This window comes from Podarcis tiliguerta, assembly GCF_965153285.1.
Source record: "Podarcis tiliguerta genome assembly, chromosome: 6".
NCBI lineage: Eukaryota > Metazoa > Chordata > Lepidosauria > Squamata > Lacertidae > Podarcis > Podarcis tiliguerta.
The window spans coordinates 74,885,216-74,903,490 of record NC_139539.1 but is presented as its reverse complement, the minus strand read 5'-3'; the positions used below and the strand labels follow the sequence as shown (position 1 = coordinate 74,903,490).

At 45.1% G+C, this 18,275-nt stretch overlaps 1 protein-coding gene and 1 long non-coding RNA gene across 4 annotated transcripts; one reads left to right on the top strand and one right to left on the bottom strand.

The window, feature by feature from the left end:
- Positions 1 to 543: 543 nt before the first annotated feature.
- On the top strand, positions 544 to 10,622 carry EXTL2 (exostosin like glycosyltransferase 2). Of its 2 annotated transcripts, XM_083445236.1 has the most exons (5): positions 546 to 732; positions 4,042 to 4,115; positions 5,901 to 6,328; positions 7,983 to 8,053; positions 9,931 to 10,622. In XM_083445236.1, exons 2-5 carry the CDS (start codon positions 4,111 to 4,113, stop codon positions 10,420 to 10,422), a joined length of 996 nt encoding a protein of 331 aa, XP_083301362.1. In that variant the 5' UTR covers positions 546 to 732; positions 4,042 to 4,110; the 3' UTR covers positions 10,423 to 10,622. The 2 variants fall into 2 exon arrangements, with proteins under 2 accessions (XP_083301363.1, XP_083301362.1); XM_083445237.1 differs by lacking the exon at positions 7,983 to 8,053 and having other exon boundaries at positions 544 to 732; positions 9,931 to 10,222.
- On the bottom strand, positions 8,062 to 17,740 carry LOC310679684. Of its 2 annotated transcripts, none has more exons than XR_014512470.1 (3): positions 17,155 to 17,740; positions 15,013 to 15,204; positions 8,062 to 8,655 (listed from the first exon to the last, which is right to left on the bottom strand). It is a non-coding gene; the product is annotated as an uncharacterized lncRNA (long non-coding RNA). The 2 variants fall into 2 exon arrangements; XR_014512471.1 differs by having other exon boundaries at positions 15,059 to 15,204.
- Between the last annotated feature and the right edge of the window lie 535 nt (positions 17,741 to 18,275).

The following is an 18,275-nucleotide window of genomic DNA, read 5'->3' as shown; positions in this document are numbered from 1 at the left end:
ATGAATAGTTCCTTCAGCAGTTCAAAAAATGGGGGACAGGCATCTCTTCCCTCTGCCCCAACTCGCATACATGGAATCCTAAACTGGGAGCCAGTATTTTGGCGCCTTAAAGGGTAACCGTGCAAATCCGGCAGGATCACAGCCTAGCAAATCACTAAGAGTTTCTTTTGACCTCTTATTGTAGAAGTAGGAAGGGAACCCCGAGGTCATCTAATCCAACCCCTGGCAATGCACTAAGAAGCTCTTGGTGAATTGCTAGGCTGCAATCTCAAACAGATCATACATGACAGATGGCCACCCAACTTCAAAATCGAGTGTTTATTTTTTTAAAATAAAATCTGACGCCACTCTTTCCAACCCCCATAGCCATTAGCGATTCTAAAAGCGCTCTGCCCTTAATAACATCCGGAATCCATCAGAGACAGCTGAAATGGAAAATCGCGACAAATAACCGAGAGGCGAAGACACAGTTCTGAAGATCCCGCTCTCCAAGAGGCGGGATCTTCTTCCAACAGGAAGCACAACGCACCCAGAAGGGAAGAGATCGTGGGTCCAGCCCCTTTCGCCTTACTCTCGCGCTGCGATGGATGTTTGCGATCGCAGCTGATTCACCGGGAGAGCGGCTCAAGATCCGCGGGGCTGCGCGTGCCCTCGCTTCCTCGGGAGCCAGCCGCCCGGAATCTCCGTTGTCCCGACGATGTGAAATCCCGGCTTGGCTCCCGTCGATTGCAGGTTAGGCGACCGTGTGAAGCTGCCAACACGCGAACGAGGCCGCCGGCGGCGGCGGCGGCACAATGTCCTAACCAGGGTCGGGGGGTGGGAATGATGCGAGAGAGAAGCAGCGTTTCATGTTCAGACCGTGGAAGAAGAGACCGAAAGATCTTCTGCATCAAATGAAATGCCTCTTCCTAGCGGCTTATTTTGTGTTGGTGTGCGCTTGGCGGTGTTTGTTTATTGGCTAAGCGGGCGGGTAGATCTGGAGACGATTTTTATTTATTTTATTTTTTTACAAGGCAAGGAAATGGGCTGATGGCCTGCATATTGTACGTGGTGCTGCTTTGAACAGCTCCTAGGATCAGGCAGCGGGTCCCTTTATTGGCAGGGAGCCAAGCCGCACCACCATCGCCTGCAGGATCCGTGCTCTTTCATTACTGCGCACCCCCCCCCCCCGCCCTTGCAAGTATTGCTTTGCTTAAGGTTTTGTAACAGTAGGAAGGGGTTGGTTGTTCCCCCCACTGCAAAGTGTGCATGCCCCCCCCCCCCGCTTTGAATGCTGTTTTGCCTGCAGCCCAGCAAAACCTGTTTGCAATTTTGCAACTGCAAGCAGCCCCTTGGGATCTCAGCTTTAGGAGCCCAAATCTTGTAGCACGGGATTGCTCAGCACTGTGTCCCGCTGTGTGTGCTTGGGCTTGAGCCACAATCATATTTGGATAGCCTGAACCTATCTTTGCGCATTTGGGAACAAGCCGCGTTCACATCATCGGGGCCTCGTTCCCAAAGTGTGCACGGTTCCAGGCTGCAAGTTGGAAATAGCGCTGTATTTTAGTCATGATGGACCTCCGGGTATAGGGCGGTATATAAATTCAATAAATAAAAATAAATAAATGATTGCAAGCACACTTCTGTGGAAATGAGCTCCGCGCAGGTCAGGGAACAAGCTTCTCAGTGGAGCTTGCCTAAGATCATACCGAAAGGGTTGTCCAAAACAAGGGCTAGATCTGAGTTCTACACTGCTTTAGTAGTAGTGCATAGCTGTGTGCGATTGCCGCTCATATTTAGCCCCCCTGAAAATGAGACTACGGTTCTCTCAAGGTATAGTGTACTCAGTGCTTTTTTTCCCAGGGGGTCCTCAAAGGTATGCAGTACAGTGGTACCTCAGGTTAAGAACTTAATTCGTTCCGGAGGTCCATTCTTAACCTGAAACTGCTCTTAACCTGAAGCACCACTTTAGCTAATGGGGCCTGCTGCTGCTGCCACACCGCCAGAACACGATTTCTGTTCTCATCCTGAAGCAAAGTTCTTAACTATTTCTGGGTTAGCAGAGTCTGTAACCTGAAGAGTCTGTAACATGAAGCGTCTGTAACCCAAGGTACCACTGTACTGGCACATCTTTTTTTGTGGGGGTTGTTAAAAAGTGTGGCACTTACTGTAGCAACTTCGCGGTGAGTGCTGGCACCTATTTTTCAGGGGGGGGGGACTGAGTGTACTTCAGCAGAAAATAAAACCATCCAAAAAGCAAGCAGTTGAGATAGATACATGGGAAGACAGAAATGGGGGGAGGGGCTATAAGTACATCACAAGCTAGAATTACCATGTTTTCTGTGCATGAGCAAAGTGCTAGTGCAAACTACCTGATAGTTCTCACTTTGATGCTTTCCTAGGTTAAGTAGGAGAAACAGCTCAGAAAGCTGTTGTTAAGCTTGGCAACTTGTTTATGTCTGAACCTGGGACTGTGGTTTGTATTGCTTGGTCCCTGCTCCTGCCATCCTAGCAGTTCGAAAGCACGTCAAAGTGCAAGTAGATAAATAGGTACCACTCTGGTGAGAAGGTAAACTGTGTTTCTGTGTGCTGCTCTGGTTCGCCAGAAGTGGCTTAGTCATGCTGGCCACATGACCCGGAAGCTGTACGCTGGCTCCCTCGGCCAATAAAGTGAGATGAGCGCCACAACCCCAGAGTAGGTCACGACTGGACCTAATGGTCAGGGATCCCTTTACCTTTACCTTTAACCCTGGTTTAAGAAGCCATTTGGCACCTAGCTTATATATCTGAGTTTCTAACACTGGTTAGCATGCACCAGCCCATTGTACGTGAAGAATAGTCCACAATAAGACATCAACCCTGGTTTAACATGACCTATGAATGTTGCCAATTATTTTTTCACTTGGGATTGCATTGTGGTTCGAGGACCCGACCCCCGCAATGTGGAATGAATACACAAGGACACGTGATATAAGGTTAATGGGTAAGAAAAGGCCACAACTTTATTGATTACAGCAGTGAGAAGGTATTGGCTTAGGCATTGGATGTCTAAAACAAGGGGGGGGGGTATTCACCAGTAGGTGGAGCCTGTTGATGCTAATCCAACTATAGGCTCTCCCCTGATGTCACCGAGGACCGTGCCATGGCCTCCCGCCAAGCAGGCATCAGACAGAATACACGACCGCCAGATTCCTTTAACGGAATACCCAAAAATTGAAGGCGTAGGCGATGGCCACACCTAGCCCTTTGACACACCACAACACATTATTCCAATGCCTAACCTACCCACCAATACCACGAAAGTTGTGACGATTGCTACGAGGTAGGCGAAAAAACCAAAAAGCCTAATGCCAGATGGAAAAATTCCTACCAGGCCCCCCGGACAACCAGGGCGACCAACCTAAGGTCCATAGCAAGGCCAAGGAAAAACTAAGACCCTGAGCTCAAAGGGAGTGGAGGGTGGGTGACTCACGACAGGACGACAGAGAGTGAAGCCGAGGAGGGGCTGGTGCCGCAGCATTTAGGCTGCTGTAAACGCCCCCTCGGAGGCACCTGCCGATGGGTGTGGGCGCCAGTCAGGTGAGTGGGGGAGGCAGGGGGCTAACGCCCCCTGCTAGGGGCGGAGCTCGGGCTACCGCCCACAACCACTCCCCTCTCTTCCAGGGAGGAGAGTCTTTATAGCTAGAAGTGTGATCCTCAACATAGTTGGCTGTAACTGTATGTTTACAGTGCAGCCTTATAATACCTACTTAGAAATAGCTCCCACTGAGATCTGTGGGACTGACTCCCGGTAAATGTATAAAATTGCAGCCTTAGCTGCACAATGTGTGGGACTTACATATAAATGATAGCAGGGCTGCATACATTAGGTGGAAATAATAAGAGGTTTTCATAGCTGGAAGATACAAGTCATTTTCTCTCCGCAATCAAAGAGAAATAGGACAGCTAAGCACACAGGACACACATTAGCAAATTTGTCGCCCACATGTTTGCCTGCTGGATGATTTCACAGAAGCCCACCTGCAAGAATGTATTATTGTGAATTATTTCATTTTCCAACAGAGCTAAAGGCTTTCCAAAACACCATTCCCTGGCACACCAACTAATAACTGTAAAGCTGCCAGTGCAGGAATGAGGTGAGTTCTTGCAACAAATTTATTCCTCTTTTGAAATACTTTACTTAAGTGCTTTTTTGAAATTAAATTATTGCCTGTGTTTCTAACTCCTAGAAGAAGGGAGAAAAAATGCTGCTATAAACGTTAGGAAGTGATTATAGGAATTGTTGCTGCTGTGCTACTGAATTGTAGTTTGCCTCCTGGTACCCTTTTTATGTGCCTCAATATCAAATCTGTACTCATATGTGATAATTTTTTATGTAAAGAAAGGGAGTCTGTGTTCCTAAACACACTGCTGCCTTGCAAAGTGTAGCTTCATTTTGTGTATGAGATGTTGTCACTGATGGCCTGATCCTATAAACTGCTAAATAGCTAAAATCACAGCAACAAAAACCCACACCGAAACCCCATTGTGAGCACACCAGTGGTGTGTACTGTGAATTAGTTGTTTGTTGCTGGGGTGTATAGGAATAGGAGCAGAGATCGGTTAAATCTTAATGGACACTATCACTAATAACTCCAAAATCCACAGTTGGGCAATACCTTTACTAGGACTAAGCACACTATCATAAGAATGTACCAGAACTATTTATCTGGCAAGATGTCACACAAAGCAGCAGGTGACCAGGGAACGGGGAAAATGAAGACATTTTTTAAAATACAAAAATTAGACTGATGTAGTATCCGTAAGGTCAGCTGAATGTGGGTTGTGGGTTGAAATAGTCCCTCCCAGGTGCTACAGATTTCAGGTTTCTGAAATTCCTAGGATTCTGAATGAAGACGCAATGGCTCTGAGAAGTTTAAGTCCAGCTTGCAACTCAGTTCAGTCCCAAACCTTAAACAACTATGGGAGTTAATAAGTCAGTGATGGGAGCATCACATATAGGACTTTCAGAAGTTCCATTTTTATTGAGTTATTGAGTCTGGCTTCCACAGCATGCCTTTGCCTCATATTAGCTCTGGGAGCGGAGCCTTCCATCTTAACATTCACAGAAACCCAAGGTTGCTTGTGTTCTCGCTGAGACACGAGGGATTGTGGTTAATTGTGGTACCCAGTAGCTCCCTCAAAGGGGACCTCCATACTCTTTCCATGAGACCCTCTCTGCTCCACAAAGTGCCTGGTTCATGTTCTATGGACTCAGTGTCTAGGACCAGCTCAGGGCTAGGCTTAACAGAGTATTGCTTAGCATATATCCTTGATGTGGCCAAGTACTGCTCTGACGATACAAATGAAACAGTTGGCTCATTCCGCTGCTCTTCTCCCAGGTGACATTTGTTCACTTAGGCACTTTTCCTAATGGTTTTTTACCCCCTGTCCAAGTGTATCTGTTTCCATATGCCTATTGCTTCTTTTTGAATTGCCTTGTGTCTTCATCAATGAGCCTTTGAAGTTTCAATTCCCGCATCTGAATTGGATTGTTCTGCTTTTATTGGATTGGAACTGTTACGTTTGCCTAAAAGCACAGATCAATGATGCCCTAGTGGCACAAAGGGTTCATGTATATAGGAATGGAGAAGGAATCCATTTTACACAGAGTTTGGTGGCTCTCCAACCTTACTGTTTGTCACATCACAAAACCGCTTGTATTGAGTGCCTGCTTATGTCCGAGCGGGGGGGGGGGGGGGACACATTGTCAAACATTCAGGGACATCGATATGTGATTTAAGACCCATAGCAAATTCTCCACTAACTTGTCAAAATCCACCTGACTTTACTAACCCTTCAATTTTAATTTTGTATTTTGCGAGGTTTGACCATGACTGACTGACTCCCCTCCTTCCTCACTTTGTTTTTTTAAAATAAAGGTTTTATCACACCTGTAAACTACCTGGAAGAATTATGGGGGTCCGGCTACTTCACTTCTCTTCTGTTGTGATCCTGCTGTTGCTCCTTGTGGCGGGTGCGTTAACTGCTTTGCTGCCAAATATTAAGGAAGACAAAATGCTCAATTTGCGGAGGGAAAGAAAATCTCAGAGCCAGATCGCCTCGGATTCCTTTACTCTCATTATGCAGACGTACAATCGAACCGACCTTCTGCTGAAGCTTTTGAATCATTACCAAGCTATCCCTCATTTGCACAAAGTGATTGTTGTGTGGAATAACATTGGAGAGAAAGCCCCTGAGGAAATCTGGAACTCCCTGGGACCGCACCCCATCCCAGTTATCTTCAAGACACAGACAGTAAATCGCATGAGGAACAGGCTTCAGGTTTTCCCCGAGCTGGAAACAAAAGGTAATTATTGGTGTGTTTCTCTTCTCCAGCAACTATTACTGCTTTACACCATCATTCTCAGTTGGGGGGGGGGGGAGTTACAGCTAAGTGCTATTTCTCACCATGCATCTTCATCACTTGATGGCTACAGCATCAAGCGATAACATTCGTGGGTGAATGCACAATGACGGATCAGATTCTGCAAACAGAATTTCCATGCATCACCTAAAACTACGGATGTTGCAGAGCTACAAAATTACTTGTCTAACTGTATTAACCTGTCCAGCTTGTCATTATGAAGTAAGCTGGGGCACGGTTGGTCTAAACCATCAAGCCTCTTGGCTTTGCCAACCGTAAGGTTGGCAGTTCGAATCCTCCTTTTTGACACAGGGCTAGGTGCCAGAACCTCTGTGGTTATGTAGGGTGGAGTTCGACGTTGCACTAAAACCAATGCTGCCATCAGCGTGAGTGGAACAACCTCCCTTTTCTTCCCCCATGTGCTGTTTTGGAGATTCTCCCTATCCCCCAAAGTTTTTTTGAGCGGGGCATGGGAAAGGTGGGGAGGTAAACCCCATTGTGCTAATGGCAGGGGAACAACTTAGTGGAATCCAACTCCTAGTTTCTAGGGCATTTCCCTAGTGCCTAAGACCCTGCAGCTGTAGCGTTCTAGGTACCAAGTAGGGTTGAAGGCCTCTTGAAGAAGACTCCAGTGAGATTGCCCCCTTGTTGCTAATGTTTGAAGAAGCCTTCAATCCACTGATGTCCTCGGTGGAGAGACCAGGCAACTTGTTCTGGATTTTGGAATCTGCCTCGGAAAGAAAAAAAAGCAAGCAACCCTATTTCCTGGAATTTTTGCTGAGCCAAATTCCAGTTCAAGCCATGGAGTGTTTTCCCACCTTTGCTTAAAACGCAGGTGCTGTTGTTCTTTTTTTCAACAGAGCAGCTTGCACATTCAGTTGTGCGTCAGCAATGGATGAGAACTCAAGCGCTGTACGGGCACTTGTCAACCAGCCCTGGAAGGTCAACATTCCTAAGCCTAAGAGCTCTTATGTTGTTGTTGTTTTATGTGACAGAGAGACACCATCAATTCTTCCTCCTCCGCAGCATCCTCACACTTCCTGCACTGACCTATCCTGACTCCCTCTCCCCAGCTCCAGTCTTCTGCTTTTCACTCATTCCTTAACAGCGGTTGCTAACATGCTTCTTCTAACACAGCGTTTCCCAAACTTGGGTCTCCAGCTGTTCTTGGACTACAGTTCCCATCATCCCTGACCACTGGTCCTGCTAGCTAGGGATGATGGGAGGTGTAGTCCCAAGGATGTGTGCCTATAGAACTGCCCCCTATTGTATAATAGCATGCAAGGGGCTGTTTCACCATCTTCTGCTCACCTTCAGGAAGCACCAGCAAACTCCACATCTCATTTTGGGCACCCTGGGATTTTTCACTTTTTGTTCACGTCACTCAAAGTACAAGATCCTGAGCCTTGAAAAGGTTCCCTAGATCATGGTTTATCTCTCACCCTGAAAAGCAAGCAAAGTTTTCTGTCCGTCCCCCCCCCCCCCCGCCAGCAAGCGTAATCACAGTGAATATTGTTCTAATTTGTCATACGCCTTTTGCTTAGTAATGCCTTTTTAAATGTGTGTTCTCATCAAAATGCATTTTCCCTCTGTTCAGCTGTTTTGATGATGGATGATGATACCCTAGTTAGCGCCCATGACCTACTTTTCGCCTTCTCCATTTGGCAGGTAATGTCTGCATTTTGCTTTGCATGCCTTGTTTTTAATTGTACTGAATTATTATAATGTTTTTTGGTATTTCTCTAAGGATGCGTAGTTACCTAGGAGTAAGCACCAAGGAATGTAGAAAGACATAGTTCAGAAAGAAAAAGATTTGTGTTTTCACATGTTCCTAAAAGCAGTGATCACCAGAGACTGTTAATTTCATTTATCTACCGCTTTATATTTCTAAGAAAAAAATCTCAAAAAGTAGTTTACAACTTACATTAAAACATCAAATAAAACAAACTTAGAATAAAACATTACAGGAGAAAGTCAACTATAAAGTATACATTCAAAGCAGGAATAATTAGCAGGAAACTAAAATACTGTCTTTAAAGATTTTGAAATAGAGCATTACAAAGAAGGTCAACTACAGAATGCACATTTAATGCAGCAAGGATAACAAAAAAAATCTTCAAAAGAAAATGTTACTAAAGGAAGTCAAATATGCACATTTAAAACAGCATAATTATCAAGAGACTAAAAATATTACTTTAAGCGAATGGATTGCAAGTCTGTCAAATGGGGGCTGAAGACAGTGGATTAGGTTGAGCTTTGTAGATCAGCATCTTAGAGAGAGAGAGACTGAGAGTGTGTGTGTGTGTGTGTGTGTGAGAGAGAGAGAGAGAGAGATGGGCTTACCAACTGACCACTGCCTCCAGCAAGGCCTCTATTACATCAAATGCAAGCCATTACTGTAGTGATAAAAATGATATAGGGCACCTGCAGACTTTTTATTGAGCACTTATCATGCTTTGTGTCCATGATGCTATTGGAGAGGTCACACATGATCCTGCTTTCACTGTTTGCACCTACAATTGGAGTTTCAGGGTGGTCACACTGACTTCATTTCCAGTTAGTGCATATCCAGTAACTTGCTTTTGAGATTCCTGACACTTGATATAGTTTTATTTGTTCAAGTGTATTTTTGCAGGGGCCACACTAGGTTTCATTTCATCCAGGCCAAAGACTCAGTTTGGCAGCTCCCCATGCACATTTGTGTACACACACACATAGAGAGAGAGAGAGAGACTGGGAGCTTCAATGGTGTCCTTCTAGAGGTTTCACCTGGGACAAAAAACCCAACTAGCCCCCCCCCCCTTGGCTACGGCTCTGAATTTTGCCTGCTTTTGTTGCTCTGTATCCCCTCTGGATACAGGGATGTGGGTGGCGCTGTGGGTTAAACCACTGAGCCTAGGGCCTGCCGATCAGAAGGTCGGCGGTTCGAATCCCCGCAATGGGGTGAGCTCCCGTTGCTCGGTCCCTGCTGCTGCCAGTCTAGCAGTTCGAAAGCATATAAAAAATACAAGTAGATAATAGGTACCACTCCGGCGGGAAGGTAAACAGCGTTTCCATGCGCTGCTCTGGCTCACAAGAAGTGGCTTAGTCATGCTGGCCACGTAACCTGGAAGCTGTATGCCGACTCCCTCGGCCAATAAAGCAAGATGAGCGGTGCAACCCCAGAGTTGGCCACGACTGGACCTAATGGTCAGGGGTTCCTTTACCTTTTATCCCCTCTGGACAATGGGAAAACATCTCGGAACAAACTGAAGCAGAAAAATTCCACCACTATAGCACTACTATTGTGTCAAGAACACCAGCCAGGAAGAACCCTAAATGTTCTTTAGTATCTGCCCATTTTATGGGCTTGTGAATTGTACCCACTAGGAAGTCTAATCGGATGGCGATGTGTTAACAATTCCCTTTGATTCAGCGCATGAAAGCGTGCAGTTTATTGTCAATTCTTCCGCTTAGTCTCTTCCCAATTGATTATAGGATCCTCTGTGATCATTCGGAACGAGGCTCTGAATGAACCGTCGTATAATATTTTCTTTTCCTTCCAGCAATTCCCAGATCAGATAGTGGGTTTTGTTCCTCGAAAGCACTTGCCCAGCTCTTCGGGGATATACAGTTACGGAAGCTTCGAACTGCAGAGTCCTGGCAATGGCAACGGAGACCAGTATTCCATGATTCTCGTAGGAGCTGCCTTCTTCAGCAGTGAATACCTCGAACTCTTTCAAAAACAGCCTGAAGCTGTGCACGCCATGATAGACGAGACTCAGAACTGTGATGATATTGCCATGAATTTCTTAGTGGCCAAACATACTGGGAAGCCCCCGGGCATGTTTGTGAAGCCAGTCGACATCAGGAATTTGGAGAAAGAGAGTAACAGCGGCTATTCTGGAATGTGGCATCGGGCAGAACACTTGCTCCAGAGGTCCTACTGCCTCAATAAATTGGTTAGTATCTATGGCAACATGCCCTTGAAATACTCCAACATCATGATTTCTCAGTTTGGCTTTCCAAACTATGCTAATCACAAGAGCAAAATGTAAGGACGCGATGCAAGGAAATGCTTGACGTGCTTCCCAGCGATTCAAACGGTAAGCTAAACAGAGAAGGGCGTACCTTATTCGGAGCTTGTGTCTGCAAAAGGTCTGGTAGAGGTCTGGTGGAGCATTCTTTCTCTCTGCTCAGCATGCAAAAACCTTCAGTTGGAATAGAAACAGCAAATAGTCTTGTGGCTCCTTAACAACTCACAAATTTATTGCGGCCTAAGCTTTTGTGGACCGCTGTCCACCTCATCTGTTCTATCAAGTGCTGTCCCGAGTTACAGGTATATATATATCTTCAGTTGGCTTTGTCATTTATCCCTTGCTCAGTAATCGGTTGCCAAACTACCCGCATGAAGATACGAGTATGCCAGAAGTACAGGTGTGTTTGCGTGATCAGTGTCGCTAATACATCTCCTCTAGCAGAAGTTGAAAGTCCGCAGGAAAATGTATTACTCGCCAACCTCACCACATAGATATGTGTCAGCATTTGTGACCTGAAAGAAGGAACCAATTTTCATAAAGTTTCCCCAGCAGTCCTTATTCATCAGGGGCTAGCAGGCCAGTGGCTATTTGCAAGTCTCTGTGTGACGCTTCATTTGCAGACCATACTCCAGTGTGGCTTGTAAGAGTATAAGAAGTGTCCTCTTCCATCAGGCCAGAGGCCCATCTAGTCCAGCACCCTGTTCTCACAGTGTCTCACCAGGTGCCTATAGGAAATCCACAAGCAGAACATAGAATCATAGAGTTGGAAGAGACCACAAGGGCCATCGAGTCCAACCCCCTGCCAAGCAGGAAACACCATCAGAGCACTCCTGACATTTGGTTGTCAAGCCTCTGCTTAAAGACCTCCAAAGAAGGAGACTCCACCACACTCCTTGGCAGCAAATTCCACTGTCGAACAGCTCTTACTGTCAGGAAGTTCTTCCTAATGTTTAGGTAGAATCTTCTTTCTTGTAGTTTGGATCCATTGCTCCGTGTCCGCTTCTCTGGAGCAGCAGAAAACAACCTTTCTCCCTCCTCTATGTGACATCCTTTTATATATTTGAACATGGCTATCATATCACCCCTTAACCTCCTCTTCTCCAGGCTAAACATGCCCAGCTCCCTTAGCCGATCCTCATAAGGCATTGTTTCCAGGCCTTTCACCATTTTGGTTGCCCTCCTCTGGACACGTTCCAGTTTGTCAGTGTCCTTCTTGAACTGTGGTGCCCAGAACTGGACACAGTACTCCAGGTGAGGTCTGACCAGAGCAGAATACAGTGGCACTATTACTTCCCTTGATCTAGATGCTATACTCCTATTGATGCACAACAACACCCTTATGCTCCCAAGCAACTGGTATCCATAGACATACCACCTCTGATGCTGGAGTGAGAACATAGCCATTATGACTACTGGTCATTGATAGACAAATTCATTGAAGATTGGGCTAACCCCCTTCCAAATTGGTCGCTATAACTACATCTTCTGGAAGTGATTTCCATATTTTTAACCAGCTGTTGTGCAAGGAAGTCCTTCCATTTGCCTGTCTTGAACAGTAGTGTAGCAGCAAATTCAGAAGTCCTTCCATGATAGTCGCAGCCAATCATGAACAAGGTTCTATAATTATACTGTCATCTTATTATGATACAATAACAATTAGGGATGCAGTACAACAATCTGTGCAGATCTCTCCGTACTGCCCTTCACCTAGGTCTACTAGGTTCTGTGTACATACATGGGCAAGTGAGTTGCTGTGCTGCAATATCTTATTTTGGAGGGACTTGGTTTGTGTTTTTCTTGAAGTTCCATTGTACATATCGGAACATGAGCACCATAACCTTGAAACTGAAGCACCTTTTGTTTTCAGTGTTCCTAAATGCTTAGCTTTGGAGCATACAGAACAATTCGGTATTCTCGCACACCTTCTCAAGAGTAGGGCTAGGCATATATTGTCCAAAACCAGTTTGAGATCCATATCATGGTATCGGTTTCATAATATTTGACCTGGCATTATATCACGAATCATGGTGTGTGTGTGTGTATGCACGCTATGCAAAATGTAGGAAAAACGTAAAGCCAGCCAATGCCTGCATAGCTCCATCCTTATTTCGGACAAGAGGATGATGGCATTAAGATACATCAGTAGATCATGATGTTTAGCCGGCGTTATATCATGATGCTGAAAACCAGATATCGCCCAGCCCTGCTTAAGAGAGACCCTAATAGCCAATCCTCAGTGGATGACTCTCCTCCTCTCTGTGCTGATTGGAGCCAATCAAAGGATGAGAAGACTTCTTCTCAGTGGCTAAAAAGCAGCTCTTTTGTGCTGATTGGGCACCTCTAGGATGCTGGAGACAAGATACCCTATTAGGGCCCAATAGGGCTTTGACACTTCTGGTCCTGTATCTTCCAACATTCCTCTTCATTGGATGGCCCTGAAGTTCTAATATCCCTCTTCACTTTTTCCACACACAAACTCACTTTTCTAAACTAAAATACATTTCTCCTCCAAAATAAAAGAAATAAACAGTAGGTCCAACTATTCAAAGCCAATCCGCACATTTCTTCGCTTGTGAGGTCTTTCTCCTCTGCTCCCTTGAATGTATTTGCTTTAGCAACACCTGTTTGCATTTTGAGATCACTTTGCTGTTCTTCTCAAGCCAAGGGCTGCAGGGAATTGTTTGCTGAGTTTTCAGATTCTGGCATAACTATAGGAACGTCTCCGGGCTCGTACAACTTGTGCTTTGCTTGCTGTACTTGAGTCTGAAATGTTCCCGTGTCTCCCAATGCAAGTGAGAGATGAGAACCAAGCTTGGGTCTCTTCCAAAAATCCTGTGAGGGCCAGCTAGGTGGAAATCTTTGCGGGGAAATCGGAGAGCAAGACGGGGAGAAGTCAGCACAACAGAGAGACGTAACGAAAGCAGGAGGGGAAGTATTTCTGGGTCACTGTCTTCTCCTCTTCTGTCACCTTGTGTTCAGTTACATATGCGCCACTGGAGCCGTGGCTTGGAAGCCAGAGTGTCCCTATGTGCACAGCCATGGGTGATGGTTTATTTTCTTTGTTAACAGCACCAACACTCCGCAAACATACGAGCTACATTTTTAACCTCCACGATGTTTAAACACACATTTACTGCTCAGATGTGCTGCACTTAAAAGGGGGGGGGACACATCCAGTTGTACACATGAAGATCTCTCAACTTGATCAGTGGGGTCAAGTGTGCATAAGCCTGTTGAATTGCAGCCCACATCCACAGTGTCTATCAGCTACAATGGTGGCCCTCCTGCAACTTGCAAAAATCTAAACCTTGCCTACATACACCGCAAGACCCGCTGCAAAAACAGCAACTTGCATTGAGCATCTGATAGGTTACACCCAACCTGTAGATCAATTGCATTTCTTTGTGCAGTGCCACAAGTGTGTATTCAGTGCCATGCAGACGTCTGAAATTAGCCGTCAGGAATTGCAAAACAAAACAAAACCTGTCGCCTGGCTCTGGAATTAGAGCTGTGCTGCCCTGTATATTAAGGTGCCATATTTTCTACTTCCATTCATCCAAATAAGCTTACTTTAGGTCAAAGTGTTGCGTTTTTGTTTCTGTACTCCGTTCAAAAAATGAGCCAGTAATGTACCGGGTGTTGAAAATATTTCTATTAGCGAACACAGTGGCAGCTAGTTGCAGATGTGGCTGTCTAGTTTGATTGTATTTGATGAAAACTCTCTTTTTCTCTTCCCCACCCCTCAAGTTTTCTGTGTTTTGCTCTTTTATATTCACATGCTGTTGGGTTGTGTGTGTTTTGTTTGTTCTTTATTTTCTAACCCAAAAAAAGGTAAATAAAGATGTGTAATGATGATAGTGTCATGTTATTGGGCAAAAGAAACTTGGACGGAAAGCAGGCTGACTCTTCTGCACTTGTTTACCCAAGAAGCCTACTGAATTAAAGGGGGCTTAAGGTAAAGGGACCCCTGACCATTAGGTCCAGTCGTGACCGACTCTGGGGTTGCGGCGCTCATCTCGCTTTATTGGCCGAGGGAGCCGGCGTACAGCTTCTGGGTCATGTGGCCAGCATGACTAAGCCGCTTCTGGCGAACCAGAGCAGCACACGGAAACGCCATTTACCTTCCCACCGGAGAGGTACCTATTTATCTGCTTGCACTATGGCGTGCTTTCGAACTGCTAGGTTGGCAGGAGCAGGGACCGAACAATGGGAGCTCACCCCATTGCGGGGATTCGAACCGCCGACCTTCTGATCGGCAAATCTTAGGCTCTGTGGTTTAACCCACAGCGCCACCCGGGTCCCTTATAAAGGGGGCTTACTCCCAAGTAAATGTGCATAGGGTTGCAGCTACAACCTGATCAGAAATAAGTGAACCCTAGTTTTGAAAGATTGTGCAAGATAACTTAAAAGTAAAGTGCAATCATTCTCGAGTTTGCATAGCATTGTACACCCCCATGCTTATTCCAACATTCCCACCATTGGGATGCTAATTTACACACACACCCCTCATCACTTCAACCATATGGGAAGGTAAGATAGACTATTAATAAATGAAAACAATTGGTCCAGGGCCATGCACAGCTACATAGAGACGTGGATTGATCTCACCTTAGCTGGCGGATATGTTATGTTCAATCAAGGCTTAGCTCCAAACCTATGAGATGAGATGCATTTATGAATTGGCCAAGATATTTCCTGACAAGGACAACCTGACATTCACTGCTTGGATTTTTCCAGAAATCGTTAAAAAGCTGTTTCACTCCCAGGAGACACTTAATGCAGCCAGATTCATTGGATAGCCTTCCAAAACAGGATACTGTAGTGAGCTCCCGTGCATATTTCAGGTAGAATTCACCCTTTCAGCTCTTGCCACGGTTTTCTGGTACCTTGCACAATATGCCTGCATTAGTACTGTTGTTAGCAGCTCTTGCAGAACAGCAAGAGGCATTCTCTTAAAATAGTGCATTTCCTTTACCACTGAACAACCACAGCCAGAGAAGTATAGTTTGAGCCTGAGTTATGGACATGGAAAATCCCAGTTCAAAGGCCAGACCCGCTACGACGTTCAGCAGATAGCTTTGATGGGTTGTGCGCTCTGACGAATCTGCTTTACAACATTGTAAGGCTGCACTCCTATACCCACATCGAGGAGTAAGCCCCCCACCCCCAAACTCAATCGGGCTTACTTTTGAGTAGGCATGTATAAGATTACATTGTAAGCCACTGGTTTAAACTCTGCAGAGGAAGGAAATATGTTAATTCAAATAAACAAAGGATGCATTTGCATGATACATTTAAAGCACTATCATGCCACTTTAAACAAGCATGGCTTTTCCCAAAAAATCCTGGGAGTTCTAGTTTGTTAAGGGTGCTGAGAGTTGTTAAGAGATGCCCATTCCCTTGCAAAGCTGAAGTTTCTAGAGTGGTTTGACAATCAACCACTTCCCAAGAACTCTGGAAATTGTAGATTTAGGAGGGAAATAGGGCTCTCCTAACAACACTCTGCACCCTTAACAAACTACAACTCCCAGAATACATTGGGGAAAGTCAGGCCTATTTAAAGCGGTACGATTCTGCTTTATATGCATACAGTAGATGGGGTCACAAGGAGTCCCTTTTGCCTATAATTAAAGAGCAGAGCTTGTTTGCCTTACTTATAAGGATGGTACTTGGATGCTTGATCCTCAGCAGCAATCTTTTACACCAATTAAATGACACACACAGCAGATTAAGTTGTTGAGACTGAGCGTTTCTTGAGCTCAGTGAATGAGTTGGGCATAATCCCAAAGGCAGGGACAGGAGAATGTGGCATAGCCTCTTTCATAAGTCCAGAGAAATGTTTTCCTGTGTAATCCCGTTGACCCATATTTAGGTATGAAAATAATGGAGGTAGAATGATTTCCCGTGGCCCACTACTTAAACAGCTGTCGCTATTTTTGACCTGCCAGAAAACAAGTTCCTGGTTCTTCATCTGATATCACGACTCCTTTGCTGATTTTTTTCCATTTGACCAGCAGATGTCGCGCTTAGGAGTTTTTATACTAAATGTCACCGACACTACAGAGGGCTTAGCTGAAGAAGTGTGACAAGATATACGCATAGTTGTAGGATTATGCTGCAAATGCTATGCGTTGCTCAGCATGCACTGATTTACACACATAAAAGAAATTCACGAACGGGTGTCTTCCACAAGGACCAACATCAATACCACTCGGCGAGTGCAGCTTTCTCCCAATTGAAGTGCAGAGTGTTTGAGGACAAGGACGTTTGCAGGGAAACCAAAATGCTTGTTTACAAAGCTATTGTAATAATAATAATAAATTTTATTTATATCCCGCCCTCCCCAGCCGAAGCCGGGCTCAGGGTGGCTAACAACAATCAAATAATAAAACAATCAAATAATCCAACATTCTAAAAACATTTCATTATAAAAATTAATTAAAATCAAATTAATGGCAACCGTTAAGCAAAATTCTGTGCAGGTTGCCAGAGGAGGGAGTCAGGCTGGGCCCTGACCAAAGGCCTGGTGGAACAACTCTGTCTTGCAGGCCTTGCGGAAAGATGTCAGGTCCCGCAGGGCCCTAGTCTCTTGTGACAGAGCGTTCCACCAGATTGGAGCCGCGGCTGAGAAAGCCCTGGCTCTAGTTGAGGCCAGCCTAACCTCTCTGAAGCCTGGGACCTTCAGGATGTTTTTATTTGCAGACCGTAGGTTCCTCTGTGGGGCATACCAGGAGAGGCGGTCCTACCAACCTTACTGTTTGCTTGTGAAACATGTACCACTTATAAATGCCATCTCCAGTTCCTTGAAAGATTCCATCAACGGTGTCTCCGAAAATTTTTACACGTCACTTGAGAAGACCAGTGTACTCTGGAAGAAGCAAAGATCACCAGTGTCAAAGCAATGATTCTTCAACATCAACTTCGTTGGACTGGTCATGATGCCTGATTATTGTCTGCCAAAGCAACTACTCTCTTCCTAACTTAAAAATGGAAAGCATAATGCTGGTGGTCAACAACAGAGGTTTAAAGACTCCCTCAAGACTCTCAATCTTAAAGACTCTCTCAATCTTAAAAAATGTAGTATAAACACCTATAATTGGGAAACACTGGCCTGCAAATGTTCCAATTAGAGAATAGCCTTTACCAAAGACATCGTAGACTTTGAAGATGCTCAAGCTCAAGACAATAGGGAGAAATGTGCTAAGAGGAAGGCACATTTGGCAAACCGTCACAGTGATCAACTCCCACCCGGAAACCTATGTCCTCACTGTGGAAGGACATGTGGATCCAGAACTGGCCTCCACAGTCACTTACGGACTCACTGTTAAGACTATGCTCATGGCAATCTTACTCGGGTATGAGTGATTGCCAAAGAAGAAGAAGAAGAAGAGATAGATAGATAGTCAGACAGACAGAAATATAGGAAACATAAAGGATCATTATCCAAAGTCTAGCATAATCAAGAGACTATATAGTTCCGAACACTATTTTAACCTATATATTTCACAGTAGACTGTTTCCTTTAACAGAAAGGTTACAAATGGAATATTGTTGCCAGTTCATATAGTCAGATCAATCAGAAACAAGCATGTTCATTTGCTGCTGCCTTGATCAAGTGCTGAATAAACAACATGTATGATAAATTCCCACATAAATGAAATTTGAGGGGAACCATGTTTGAGAAAGAGGGGACGTCTAGTAGAGATGAGTGGGAAAACAGCATCGAAAGACTGCAAGAAACAGATAAACAAGCAATGCAAAGACTTTCCTAACAGTAATCCACAACTAGTTGGACCAGGATTTCCCAAACTTGGGTCTCCCGCTGTTTTTGAACTACAACTCCCATCATCCCTAGCAGGACCAGTGGCCAG